This window comes from Globicephala melas, chromosome 2 (genome assembly GCF_963455315.2).
Source record: "Globicephala melas chromosome 2, mGloMel1.2, whole genome shotgun sequence".
In the NCBI taxonomy this organism is placed as follows: domain Eukaryota; kingdom Metazoa; phylum Chordata; class Mammalia; order Artiodactyla; family Delphinidae; genus Globicephala; species Globicephala melas.
In genome coordinates this window covers 89,578,005-89,592,365 of record NC_083315.2, presented here as the reverse complement: position 1 = coordinate 89,592,365, position 14,361 = coordinate 89,578,005, and the positions used below count along the sequence as shown (strand labels likewise).

The 14,361-nt window shown below is 44.8% G+C and overlaps 1 protein-coding gene across 1 annotated transcript; it reads left to right on the top strand.

Moving 5' to 3' along the window:
• Window positions 1-7,723: 7,723 nt before the first annotated feature.
• On the top strand, window positions 7,724-14,017 carry B2M (beta-2-microglobulin). The gene is made up of 4 exons (XM_060293574.1): window positions 7,724-7,873; window positions 11,246-11,521; window positions 12,100-12,127; window positions 13,493-14,017. The coding sequence occupies exons 1-3, from the start codon at window positions 7,807-7,809 to the stop codon at window positions 12,111-12,113; spliced, it is 357 nt and encodes a 118-aa protein (XP_060149557.1). The 5' UTR covers window positions 7,724-7,806; the 3' UTR covers window positions 12,114-12,127; window positions 13,493-14,017.
• The last annotated feature ends 344 nt before the right edge of the window (window positions 14,018-14,361 follow it).

Sequence of the window (14,361 nt, the reverse complement as noted above, 5' to 3'; positions counted from 1 at the left end):
CTTTCCAAACATATATATCCATGCTTATATCTGTATATGAACAGACAAAGTCTGGGAACAAACATCAATTCATTAGCAGTGGATATTTTTAGATGGAGGGTTAACAGGTGATTTAAATTTTTATCTTTATTCTTACCTACATTGTGTGAACTTTTCACAATGGATATTAATTTTATAATTGGAAAAATATTAAGCTTAGTGGAAACGTTTTTTAAAATAGCAAACAAAAAATGCTCAGAAGAAAACCACAAGGAAAAAACAAAAACAAAACCCCAGCTCAACTGGCACCAGCATCATGGTCTAAAGGTTAAGTCCACATTCTTTTTCTTGGCTCCAAAGTTGTTCACAGGCTCTTTGACCCCTCCACGTGGAACAGGTTGCTTTCCTGGAATCATAATCTATTAAAGGTATATAACCCAGAGTCCATGAATTCTTTGAAGAAAGAGTTTTCCCCAGACCAGCCCAGTGCCCAGCACCTAGCACGGTGATAGTAAAAGTTTGTAGAACCAGAATGATTGCTGTGAACACTGAGGCCTGATGGATAGGTTGGGGCCAGGCTAAGAAGAAAGAGGCCAAAGCTTTGGGGCACCTTTGTCCTGGGGACTAGAGGCTCCTCTTCTTACTCTCCTTCCCTGCTCAGCACTGGCAACAGCAGGTACAGCAGGAGTGGTTTGGCCCACTGGGTGCGTGGTGTCAGAGAAATAGTCCAGAAATGGCAGGGCCAGCTGGGCCCACATCACTGGGGCTGACCATGCTCAGTCGGGACAGTGGTAGGAGGGGGAGGACCAAGGCTCCTGACCAAGCCAGGCTACAGCAAAACTCCTCCCCCCTCAGCTGCTGAGCTGATGACAGCCCTCCCTCACACGAGAGTACCCAAAATGCGCTGTGTGGCCAGATCTGGTTAACCGACAGGTAAAGACAACATTGAAAAGGCAAATATTTACACTGAGCTAGGCTCCTGGCAACCAAGGCCCAAAACTGTAGGATTCTGCAGCAGTACGAAGGGGGTTTGTTTCTTTTTTTCTTGCTGCTGTTATAAATTACCACAAACCTGATGGCTTCAAACAACACACTTTATCATCCTACAGTTCTGTAAGTCAGAAGTCCAACACAAGTCTCCCGGGCTTAAAATTAAGGCAGGGCTGCTTTCCATTCTGCAGACTATGGGAGATTCCATGTCCTTACCTTTCCCACCTTCTAGAAGTTGCCTACATTCCTTGACTCACGCTCCCTCCTTCATCTGCAAAACCAGCATGCTGCATCTCCCTGATCGTACTTCTGTAGTCACATCTCCCTCTGACCACAGTCAGGAAAGTTCTCTGATTTTTTTTTTTTTTTTACCACTCAGCGAGGCATGCAGGATCCTAGTTCCCCAACCATGGATCAAACTGGTGCCCCCTGAGGTGGAAGCTCAGAGTCCTAACCACTGGACCACCAGGGAAGTCCCAAAGTTCTCTGCTGTTAAGTCCTATGTGGTTACACTGGGCGGACCCCAATCATTTCTGATAATCTCCCCATCTCAAGGTCCCTAACCTTAATCACACCTGCAAAGCCCTTTATGCCATGTAAGGTAACATATTCACAGGTTCCAGGAATTAGGCTATGAACATCTTTTTTTGGGGGGAGCGGGGGAGGCATTAGTCTCCCTACCACAAGGTATGGTAAGGAGAAAAGTATAATATTGTTAATGATAAGTAGGCAGCTCTGTACTTAACGACATGGATAGTATCGATGATATATTATGAAATGGAAATAAGCAAGTTCAGTAAGTATTTATACAATGATCCAAATTTTGTGGAATCTCCCTTGCCCCCAATAAATGCTGAATGAATTCTCTCTGAGCCGCTCCCCACCGTTCATAGCCTGGCTTCTTCGGGGAGATGGTGGAGCCTACCTCACCCACGCAACTCTCAGGGCACTGGTTTCTTCACAGTCCTCTTTTAGGAGAAGAGTTTAGAAAGGTCCAAGACACCAGAGAGTAGAGAGGAAAGGATCTGATGCAGCTTCAACATAGCAGGGGACAGCCAGAAAGGACCACACACTGCAATTGGCCAGAGGCAAGTGTCAGCCAAGCAATGTGGAAAGTGAGAAGGTGAGGCGTACAGGAATTTGCCAAAAGGGAAAAAGGGCATTTGAAGGAGAGTCTTCGTTTTTAATAGTGCTGAATAGAATCCAAGGCAGGATAGAAAATCCAAGTAGGAATTCTGCAGTTTTAAGTAGTTTCTGAGATGCAGACGCAAGGACCTATGAGAGGAAAACACCCATGAAAGGAGGCTGTGCCAGGAACTTAGTCACTGGGCACCCAGGGACGGTGCCCGATCCTTGGCTCCTGGGATTGTCCTGTTGTCCCCACAGTGTCAGCGGGTCTTGGCTTCAGCATTTCCCTAACGCTCTCTCCATCCAAGCTGAGGACCGATGCTACCTCTAACTCCCTTTATGCTTTTAGTGAGCACTGAGTTCTTAACACATAATAATAGCAATCTCTGTAGTTATAATTTTAAAATTCCTCACCTTCCAAACTATATACAATATATATCCATGAAGGGATAGGCACCAAAGCTTAACAATGTTTCCTGAGGAGAGGACAGTGAGATGGGAAGAGACACAGGAAGGCAACTTTCACTTTCACTCAGTAGACCTGTTTGTAGTTTTGCAACAGACATACATTCATGTATCACAATTGTAATTAAAAATAAAAAGTGCTTGAAACACTGTGGTTACTACTGTTTATAGTTCTGTACTGCTTGATTTATTTTATACCAAGTCTGTGTGGTTTTCCCAATAAAATCACCCTGACAATTGGAAGAGCGTGGTGGTTACACACAAGCCTGTGAGGCAGAGATTCCTCACCAACGAGATACTTCACCTGTCTCAACTTTAGGCTTCCCACATACTCTCCCTCAATTAGTGAGAATAGTACTTGCCTTCCCGGGATCTTGTGAGGTTTTTTCCCTCCTTTGTATGGCGTCTGACTTTGAAACTATCAGGAAACAAAACGGCTCCCCTCTGTGTCCCATTTCCTTTGGGTCTGTTGCCTGTTACGTAACAGCACATATCTGAGAATTCAGTCGGCATGAACACCTTAGGTGGCTGCTAATAAATTAATTATTGGGCTGATTTGAACTCTAGATTGGATTCTCCTGGTTGGCAGTCTGGAATCTTCTGATTTATCCTTACAGTATTTCCATTTGCCACAAAGCCTGCACTCAATTGACATTGGCTGTATTCAATGGAATTTAACACAGAAGACTGAGGATTGCCAGCCCCAAAACAGATCTAACCAGGACTGACTTTTTTGTTAATTCTATTTTTCTAATTGAAGTATAGTTGATTTACAACACTGTGCCAATCTCTGCTGCACAGCAAAGTGACTCGGTTATACACATAGAGACATGCTTTCAGGATGGACTTCTGAGCAGGCAACCACCTTCAGACTCATTAAATTAAACCATTTAACGATAGTTCTCTCTGGGTTGCAGGGTCACTGTGGTTTTAATTTTCCTCTTTATAGTTTTTTTTATTTTTAATTTTTAAAAAATTTTATTTATTTTGGTCACGCTGTGCAGCTTGTGGGATCTTAGTTCCTCAACCAGGGATCAACCCCTGGGTCCCCTGCAGTGGAAGCTCGTAGTCCTAACCACTGGATCATCAGGGAATTCCCTATAGTTTTTTTTTTTTTTTTTGCGGTACGCGGCCTCCCGTTGCGGAGCAGAGGCTCCGGACGCGCAGGCTCAGCGGCCATGGCTCACGGGCCCAGCCGCTCCGCGGCACGTGGGATCTTCCCAGACCGGGGAACAAACCCGTGTCCCCTGCATCAGCAGGCGGACTCTCAACCACTGCACCACCAGAGAAGCCCCTTATAGTTTTCTGCTTGTTCCAATTTTCTACCACATGCATATATTATTTTTGTGGGCAGACAAAAATAAATGTGAGTTAAATAAAAACTACCATACATTGTGTTACTTGTTCCTGCTTTCTGCACCTTCTCATATGCTTTTAATCGTTGCCCTGGTCCAAGCCACCCAATGAACCGTTTCGCACAAACCGCTTCTCAGAAGTGGTTGTCTAGTGGACATTATGAGGCCTTTCGAATCACATGGACCAGCATTTGAATCATAGCTCAGAGCTAACGTGGACGAGCATCTTAATTCTCTGAAACTGTCTCTTTACCTGTAAAAGAAAGACCTTCTGGATTATTGTATAGTTTGGGTCAGCAGCTTCACAAACTTTAACGTGTATAGGAGTCACCTGGGATGTTGTTAAAATGCAGGCTCTGATTTAGTAGGTCTAGGATGGACCCGAGTGTCTCCATTTCTAAGAGCTCCAAGGTGCTGCTGATGTTGTGATGCATGTACCACACTTTGATTAGTGACATAACATTTGAAAGAGCCCAGGCACAAATGCCCTACGTGTGCTTTTTCCTCCCCTTCCAGGGTGCCTGGATTTTCTGGCTGTCTGATGAGTTCACCCCAGAAAAGTGCTGACTGAGATCCACTGAGGTGCAACCCAACTCATTTGAGCTTTAACCTATTCCTATTTTCTCCCTACTTCAATATCCTTCTTTTTCTTTCTGTTCAAGGACTTCATTCTTCCTTGGCCTAACAAAGATATAGGTACCTGTGCTTTTAGGTTTCCTTGTGGTTATTTTTTTGTTTTTGGCCGCGCCACGCGGCAGGTGGAACTTCCCTGCCCAGGGATTGAACCCATGCCCCCTGCACTGGAAGCGTGGAGTCTTATTAGGTTATTTGTTTTTAAAAGGAGCTTTACTGAGGTGTAATTGACATATGATAAATTACACTTAAAGTATACACTTTAATAAGTTCTACTACATGTATACACTTGAGAAACCATCATCATACTCAAGATAATGGATAAAGTGTCCTTAGGCTCCTGATGCTCCCTCCACCCTCTGGAAACCAACCATCTGTTACATAGATTAGTCTGCTTTTTCTAGAGTTTTAAATAAAAAGAATCATACAGCACATACTCTTTTTTTGTCTTGCTCTTTTCCTTCAGCCTCATTATTTCATCCATTATTCTGTGTACCAATAGTTCATGCCTTGTCTATTCAATGATTTTTAAAAATTTATTAATTTATTTTTGGCTGTGTTGGGTCTTCGTTTCTGTGCGAGGGCTTTCTCTAGTTGCGGCGAGCAGGGGCCACTCTTCATCGCAGTGCACGGGCCTCTCACTGTCACGGTCTCTCTTGTTACGGAGCACAGGCTCCAGACACGCAGGCTCAGTAGTTGTGGCTCATGGACCTAGTTGCCCCACGGCATGTGGGATCTTCCCAGGCCAGGGCTCGAACCTGTGTCGCCTGCATTGGCAGGCAGATCCTCAACCACTGTGCCACCAGGGAAACCTCCATGCCTTATTTATTGCTGATAGTATTCCATCGTATGGATAGCTGTCACAGTTTGTTCATCCATTCGCCTGTTGATGGAAGTTTGGATTGTTTCCAATTTCTGGCTGTTACCAATAAAGCTGCTTTGAACAGTTTTGTACAAGTCCTCATCATGAAAATACACTTTCATTTTCTCTTGGGTAAATACCTAGAGTGGAGTGGTTGGGTCATATGGTCAGCATATGTTTAACTTTTTTAAAAACTGAAACTGTTTTTCAAAGTAGTTGTACCATTTTCCATTCCCCAAAGGAGTGTATGAAGTCCCAGTTCTTCCACATTCAGAAAATATTTACTATTATGAATAACATTTATTGTACAAAAGTTTTTTAGAAAAGTCATTAGGCCAAAAAAAAAAAATTCTGCCATTCATCCCACTAATGGGAGATAACACTGTTAAAAGGCCATGTTTGTACATTTCCAGAAGTTTGCCCTCCTAGGCAAACAGTGGTCTCCTCTTTTAAAAAAAAAAACAAAAAAAAAAACTGAAAAAATATCATTTTCTCTGTCTTCACTGTTTTTTTTTGTAAGTGTTTTAAAAACTGGTTTTCCAAGTGACTAGATCAGATTCTATCTTTTAAGAATTTTAAGTACTCCAGTATTTGTCTGTGATGTGGTAAACAAGGAATATAGAGGTGACCACCAGCCCTGTCTCTTCCAAGGCACTAGAAAACAACTCAACACTAACATTCCAGGCGTTAAGACCCTTAAATGAGTTAACAACAAACAAACAAACAAAAGGGAGGGGCAGGAGTGTCTTTACTCATAACTTTATGCCTAACCATTATTCTTTCATTTCGAGAGAGTTATAAAGAGCTGGTAGAAAAAATAGGAAACTAGCATCAATAATCATAGTACACTTCTTAATTATTACTGAACACTCCCTCTGTGCTCCCTGGGGCTCTCTCTGTGCCATTATCTCCTTTCATTAGGTCTGCAGAGAGTATCCTTTTTCTAGTTTAGACACAAACACCACGGTAGGGATAGTTGAAACCTCTAAAAATATGTAAAAGAAATCCAGATGACATTGGTTGTGCTCTTTGGGGAAGCACCACCCAACTCCCTTCAAGTGCAAACCAGGGTGATTTCCAAGATCTCTGCCGCTCCCTGTCCCCATGGTTCACTTCCTCTTCTGAGTGTTCCACTCAGAAAAGATCCCTGGACTCAGCCACCAGGTGATGTCAGCATCTTTTTATGGTATCTCTGGAGTGGAGATTTCCTTAAGGAGTCTAATACTGACACGCTCTTAGAGTCAGTGGGCCTAACTTCTTTGGCTGGGCCCACAGCTGATGCAACCCGAATTCTCACTAAAATTGCCCAGTCCTCTATCTTCCAAGTGTCTGAAGCACGAATGACAAATGAATCAGGCCCATCTGAAAACTAACACTTAGCCTTTGTTTTCGTATCCGTAAAAATGTAACGGGGTAATTCCTACATCCTAATGTTTACTCACGTATTCCCTCACATGTTCGTTCGTTCTTTCATTCGTAGGTTCATCCATCCATCCTTCCAACCATCTATCCATGCTTCCATCCATCCATCCATTCACTCATTCAGTCAGTTTACCAACTATTTACTCCATGCCAAGCACCATTCTAGTGTGGTAATTTCTAGGGAATGATGTTCCTCAAGGGATCGGTAAAGTCTAACGCTCTAAGCAGTTACTGCTTTTACCTTTTACTATCAGGGGTCATTTCCCCACAAATCAACAAAACAAAGAAAATTACCTAAACTACAGAGGCAAGATACAGGCCAGACTTTCTCCACACAGGGTTTTCCTGAAGGGACTCAGGAAGCAAGCAGGTCCTCCTTCACTCTGGACGGTTCTCTGAGCTGTCCTCATGAGGCCTCGAGGTTTCTGGACGACTTTTCTTGCCCAAAGAATCCCGAAGCCCTACAGCGTATTTCCGGGCTGTAATTGTGAACCCAAGTTCTGATTCTGCCCAGTACCATTCAATCTCTGTCCTTACTCTCATTAATTTTTCTGGGCTTCAGTTTTCCCGATCGAAAACCAGGTTCTAGGCTCCTAACTCGCTGGGGCATGCTTGGGGAGCAAGTGCCTTAGCGTTTCTGATGCTGTTCCGAAAAGCGAAGTTTCCTCCGGACTGAAGCTCTCGGGTGGGCGGCCCGCGCCCCAAGCTTGGGCGCGCACCCCTGATAAGAGGGCGCCAATGTACAGACAGCGAATCCACCCGGTTCAACCCTGCCTTCCTAAGCATCACGAGACTTATCAGAAAATGAAACTGAAAACCGGAAAGTCCCTCTTTCTAACCTGCCAGGGCCTCGCCTGCTAGGAGACCGGTGACGGCCCGGCGGGCAGGGTTCTGATTGGCGGCCTGGGCCTGGCTATAAGTGCGGGCGCGGGACCGGGTCCTCACTCTGACACCCGAGCTGCTCCTGTAGCGATGGCTCCTTTCGTGACCTTGGTCCTGCTGGGGCTTCTCTCGCTGTCTGGCCTGGACGCCGTCCAGCGTGAGTGTCCCCTCCCCCCTTTCCCTCTTCCACTAGCCCGTCCCTGTCCCGCTCGCAGCCACTGGGCACTAACTCCGTACCCCCCGGTCCCAATCCCAAGGTTCGGTGGAGTAGCACGAGGTTTTCTCTCGGGCTGTGGAGGCGGTTGGGGTGTGTGGAGTGGGGAGGGGCTGCGAGCCCAGGACGCCGGCTTCTCCGGGATTGGGGAAGGGGACCTCTGGCACGCTCGCACCGGGTGGGTCGGGACAGAGCGACCGAGGTGTGGGAGGGGTTCTCTTCCGCTGGTTCGCGGGGCCTTTGGCTTCTCCCGCGCAGCGGGAGCGGAGGGCGGGCTGGCGGTTCCCAAAGGGCTGGGTTGGGGGCTGCGAATGGGTGGAGACCACGCGTGGGCTTTGGGGGAGTCGCCGCCAGGGTGTATCAGTCCGCTGGGAGCCCGAGGGCCTCGAGCTTCTTCCAGGCGCCCGCCAGGTTCAGCTGCCTCTCTGCACGTTCCCCAAATCCGCGACGACCAAACCACGGCGAGGAAGTTGCACGCGACTCTTGTGGAATGTCCTGAGGTGTTTATATAGCACTTCACGTCGTTCATTCTCTTGTTCCCGCTACCTGTCGCTCTTAATAATAATCATAGAGCTACCCGTTGGCGGCTTACTGACCTGCGCTATGTGCTGTATGTCATTTAATTGTGAAATGCGTCTACGATGTAAACAGGATGCCTTTATCATCAGCTTGTCATAGATGAGGAAAGGGAAGCTAGAAGAGCTGAAGTAACTTAATTACGCAGGGGATTTATGGCAGACAGTAGAGCCTGACCAGAGCATTTGGGGGGTCGTGAGCCCTTTGCCTGTGAGCCCTTTGCCTGTAATCCGTGCGTTTTTCACAGCCTTCTGGGGAGAGATTCTCGGGAGCAGGCTGGGCGGACATGGGCCCCTGTTGCCTTTCTTCACAGAGGGCTCCTCCTCTGGCTCCTTGCCTGGTTCTTTCCAAGATGAACTGAGTATGTACTTTCAGTTTTGAGTAAGTGAAGGTTTATCATTCAGAAAGGTTGTAAAACTAGGGATAAGAGCAATCAACATGCTTACCCAAGCTGTCTGTCAGGGACACCATGGATACTGACTCAGTACCTTCTAAATACCCTGCAATATACCGGACCCTCAGATTTTTCTCTCTCACAAAAGGCTCTGTGAAGCGGGTTTTTTTTTTGTGTGTGTGTGTGTTTGTTTGTTTGTTGTTGCTCATGAGAAAAAGGAAGTTAGTTTAAAATTTATTTAGAAAAGAAGCATAATGTGTGTATTATCACTATTATTGATATTTGTGGTTGCATACAGCTGTAGAAAAATAGCAAGCCGACATTAAAAACTATCTGAATTTGAAAATTTCCTAAGTAATACATGCCTGCAAGATATACAAGGCCATTTCTGGAACGTATACAAGAAACATGTAATTGTGATTCCCTCTGGGGGATCTATTTTCTGCTCTTTCCCCTATGTGGGTTTTATTTTACTCTGGGTGTAGATAATTTTTCAATTAAACTACAGAAACTCAAATAACTCTCCCCAAAAACCTTAGCCAGTAAGTGGTTGAGGGCAGATTCAAACCCAGGCCTGTCTGATACACCTCCTCTTCTTAGAAGCCACTATTGTGATATTCTTCCAAAAAAAAAAAAAAAAAAAGAAAACCCACAAACTGCTTAGCTCGCTCAAAGAGAGAATTCCAGGTGGGATGAACCTGTGCTCTCACTACTGTAGCACCTACATGTTCTAATTATTAGAAGCTCAAATGCAAAGAGGTTTCTGAATTATCTTCACTTTGAACTATGAAAAAATATCAGGGCTTCATGGTATGTCCAGTCTAGCTCTTGGTGGGCCTAGGGACCTTTTCTTTGATGATGGGACATTTCTAAACAGATACATCTGGTCAGAGTGGCCTGGTACTCCACCTTCTCTCTACCACTGGACATGGAGGATGACCTGAACTTTATAATCTTGTACCCTGAGTGTATTTGTATTTAAGTAGTTATACACATATATTTATATCAGTCTGTATATTCAGTAGCAGCAACACTTCACTTTGGAAGAAAAATATAGAAATAGAGTTTATAATATTTTCTTTACACATCCCCTTGGAGGGTCTAGACATGCATCCCATTTTGGAAGCCACTGTTCCGTAGCATTATGCAATATTCCCAACCTGGCAGATTATGGCAATCACTTGAGCATGCTAATTAAAAATACATATTCCACTGTCACATGCATTATTCCAGCTGGTCCTAATGGAGAGTATGTTCTCTCCCATTTGCCATAGTCCTCACCCTTCCCTATTGTTCTTACCCAGCCCAACAACTTCATTTAAGGTATTTGCCAGCTCCTGTAGGTGTTTCAGTTTTGTTTCTTTGTTTTCTAGCTCATGAAATCAGATACAGATTCAGATAGAGATTTGTCATATAAACTCTGGACGTGATGAGGAGGTTGTGTTTTGTAGAAATATACTTTGGGTTGACTCTGTTAGGAACCTGAGCAAGGAGGTAACAATAATTACACCTGCCACTTACAGAGCAATTGCTGTGTGCCAGGCACTGTACTAGGCACATATTGAGAAGTCTGATCGGTGTGGATCTAGGCAGGAGGCAAAAAAAAAAGGAGTAAACATAGGGGGAAAAAATTGACTGGGTTGAAACAGCGTACAATAACGGGAATTTTTTTTTTTTTTTTTTTTTTTTTTTGCGGTATGTGGGCCTCTCACTGTTGTGGCCTTTCCCGTTGCGGAGCACAGGCTCCGGACGCGCAGGCTCAGTGGCCATGGCTCACGGGCCTAGCGGCTCCGCGGCATGTGGGATCTTCCCAGACCGGGGCACGAACCTGTGTCCCCTGCTTCGGCAGGTGGACTCTCAACCACTGCGCCGCCAGGAAAGCCCAATAACGGGAATTTTTGATGTGGCTAATATGGAGGGAGTGTGAAGTGAGAAATGAAGGTTGATAAGTAGATTACGGCCAAATCATGTAGACTTTTGAGTGATAAGGAATTCTGTGGGTGCTGAGGAGCCAATGAAAAGTTCTTGAGATTCTCCACAGAAAGATTATTAAAGATACAGCACAATCTTCACTGACAGAAGAAGATGTTAAGAGAAATCTGCTAGAAAAAGCCTGAAAGGCACGTGTAGGGGAATTATGTGGGAAAGATACTAAGTCATGGTTTATCCCAGAAAATGGAGGCTGCCTTTTGGAAAAATGGAAGCTCATTTGGCATGAGGGGAAATGGAATTGGGAGAAATGGAGGATCAAATATAAACACTTGGGGCCTGATCTAGCTTTAGACCAAGGTAGCCCCAAGTGAAATACTCCGCAATTTCATCTGTCTTCCCCTGCTGCTCCTCAGGTCCTCCGAAGGTTCAGGTTTACTCACGACACCCCGCAGAGAATGGAAAACCAAATTACCTGAACTGCTATGTGTCTGGGTTCCATCCACCCCAGATTGAGATTGATTTGCTGAAGAATGGGGAGAAGATGGAGGTGGAGCAATCAGACCTGTCTTTCAGCAAGGACTGGTCTTTCTACCTTCTGGTCCACGCTGAGTTCACTCCCAACGCAGTGGATGAGTACAGCTGCCGCGTGAAACACGTTACTCTCAGAGAGCCCCAGATAGTTAAGTGGGGTAAGTTTTCAAGTTCCTTCCTTAGCTGCTGACAGTTGTATCTGAACATAGCCACAGCATAAAGCTGCCTTGATATAAGAACATGTGCATACTGGGATTATCAGGGAATGTTATTAAAGCTCTGATTAGTGGCACCTTCTGAGAGATCTCTGCACAGCGTGGTCACGGAGACAGTGGTTTCCCTGTAGTGAGAGCAGGGAGCAGTAGCAGCACTTCCACAAGTGCACAGGCACTCCCAATGATTCTTCCCTACTGGCTTCCTTGGGCCTTCCTGATAGCCTCAGGGATACTCAGGACCAAGGAGAGTCTCAGGAAGGCACCGGTCTTGTCTGTAAGTCCTGCTATGGTAGTGCCCTCCAATCCTAGACTCCTTCAGTTCTCTGGCTGGCTTGGGATCTAAGGCTAGTAGGCAAGGTGGGGACCTGCTGGGTTTTTCTTAACGAGGCACTCATGGTGAGGGACAGTGGGCTCTTCTGCCAGCTTTATTTATAACAGTTTTAGACATTTGTTAGTACATAGTATTTCAAAAGTGAAACTTAACTGTTTCTCTTTTTCTTTCTCCATTTTCTTTTCTGTAGATCGAGACCAGTAACCAGCATCATGGAGGTAAGTTTCTAATCTTAAGAAAATCTTTCTTTTATAAAGTAATTTATTTATTTTTGGCTGCGTTGGGTGTTTGTTGCTGCGTGCGGGCTTTCTCTAGTTGCAGCGAGTGGGGGCTACTGTTTGTTGTGGTGGGCTGGCTTCTTATTGTGGTGGCTTCTCTTGTTGTGGAGCACGGGCCTAGGCGTGCCAGCTTCAGTAGTTGTGGCATGTAGGCTCAGTAGTTGTGGCTTGCGGGCTCTAGAGCACAGGCTCAGTAGTTGTGGTGCACAGGTTTAGTTGCTGTGCGGCATGTGGGATCTTCCCGGACCAGGGCTTAAACCTGTGTCCCCTGCATTGGCAGGCAGATTCTTAACCACTGCGCCACCAGGGAAGCCCCAGAAAATCTTTTTTTAATGTCACTATCCTGGGGACTGTTATAGACAGCTCTCATATGATAACCCTCACTGTCTGGAGGACATTCATCAGGGTAGCAATTTAGCAGGCAGAGAAGAACCCCACGGGGTCACATTCCCTTCTCCTGTGGGGTGGCATGAGGAAGGCATGTGACCCTGGGTGTGTCTCTGCCAGCATCACTGACCCTCTAAAGGGAGGACAGAAGAGCTACAGGTGTGCTATGACAGGACAGAGGCTGCGGTTACCCACAGCACCTTCAAGGGTTTGCTCTTTCTTCTGCCATTTCTGCCTCGGGCATCTCTGTGCCTTCAAAAGTGAACCGTCCCTTCCTTTGCATGGCAGTTGCTTTGTTATTCAGCCAGAAGGGAAGAGTGACGTGATTCTGCAGATGCACCGTTCCTAAGTGTGTGGGCACTGTGGTTGCCTCTAGAAGCTCCCAGTCCAATAGAGGAAAGAAATGGAAACAGATTGTTGTAACCTAATGTAAAGCTACTATAACAGACGTATCTTGCAAGTATCTGTAGCTGCATGAAACAGGGAGCAATTAGACTTCTCTGCATCTTCAGTTGGAGGCCAGAGGCAGATAATCCAGCTTTTCTGGGAAATTTTACTCCACAGGGTATCTTGGCACTGAAAACCTATTCAAATTTCCTGTTACACTGTAGGACAGGGAAGGTAATTTTCGAGAGCATGAGAGAGTTTGGGTGACCTGCCCAGAGTCAACACAGTTACTAAATGGTAGAGCCAGGATCTGAACTATAGTACCAGCATTCTTTCCTCTAAGGTTGTGGGGGAACCAGTGGGATAAACTAGTAGGATATGCTCTTTTAATGAGTCTGGAAAATTGCCTGCAGCTATTACTTTTACCAACAGTGATTTATATAGCACAGGTTAGGTGAATTTTGGTAGTGCTATCTGTAATCCAAATAAAATAAATGTATTTGCTAATAACCCTTTTTTTCTTTTTTTCAGGTTTGAGGATGCCTCATTTGGATTGGATTAATTCCAAATTCTGTTTTCTTGCTTTTTAATACTGATATGCTTTTATGCTTTATGGACAGAAATCAGAAGTTATATTGATGTTACGACAAATATCATCTTCTTTATAATTTTTCTTTGTGCACTATGTCTCCATGTTTGACCTGTCTTGGCATGTAGTTGTAGTTGGGGTGCTGGCAGCTTAGAGGTGGGGAGAAAAGAACTCTCATGTTCAGCATCAACATCTTGGTCAAATTTAAAGTCTTTATTGTCTTTTGCACACAAAACTAGGTAGTAAGATAACTATGCATATTTAGAGTAAACCTCCAATTTGTAATGTTTCTTAGAATTTTGGAAAATTTTTGGAAAGATAATTGTCAGAATTATTGGAAATTTGTTATAGCGGATGACATTTTGTCATATGAAATCATATTTACTTAACATCTGTTAGTATGAGACATGGTTGTGCCTGTTTTTATGTTATTTCGTTTCACTAATTAAAATGCTGGTAAAACTTGATGTGTTTAGTACTTATATATCACTCCTCTTCTAACCCCTTTGTTCAAACAGGGAAATGATCTTCAAATATCACTTGGAAAAGAGTGTGAACTCCTGATGTATAGGGTTTGGCTCACAGTGGAAGGGGCATCAGTGATCTGCATTTTACAAATGAGGAACAGCATCTGCAAGAAGTTAAATGACTTAGGGTGACACAGCTATCTGCTGGAAGACCTGGCTTCTGTCTTTTCACCAGAATTCTGTTCCCTGGGCTAAGAAATGAGGACTGTGCGGACTTTAAGAGGGAGCAAAAGTATCTGGAGGATTTCTTATTTTAGCAAGCAATATACCTAAATGAAAAATAC

Bases quoted from the DNA above. Each gene is read 5' to 3' on its own strand.
- B2M (XM_060293574.1), top strand. From the start codon at position 7,807: ATGGCTCCTTTCGTGACCTTGGTCCTGCTGGGGCTTCTCTCGCTGTCT. The intron at 7,874-11,245 runs GTGAGTGTCCCC...GCTGCTCCTCAG, and splicing joins TGGCCTGGACGCCGTCCAGC to GTCCTCCGAAGGTTCAGGTT.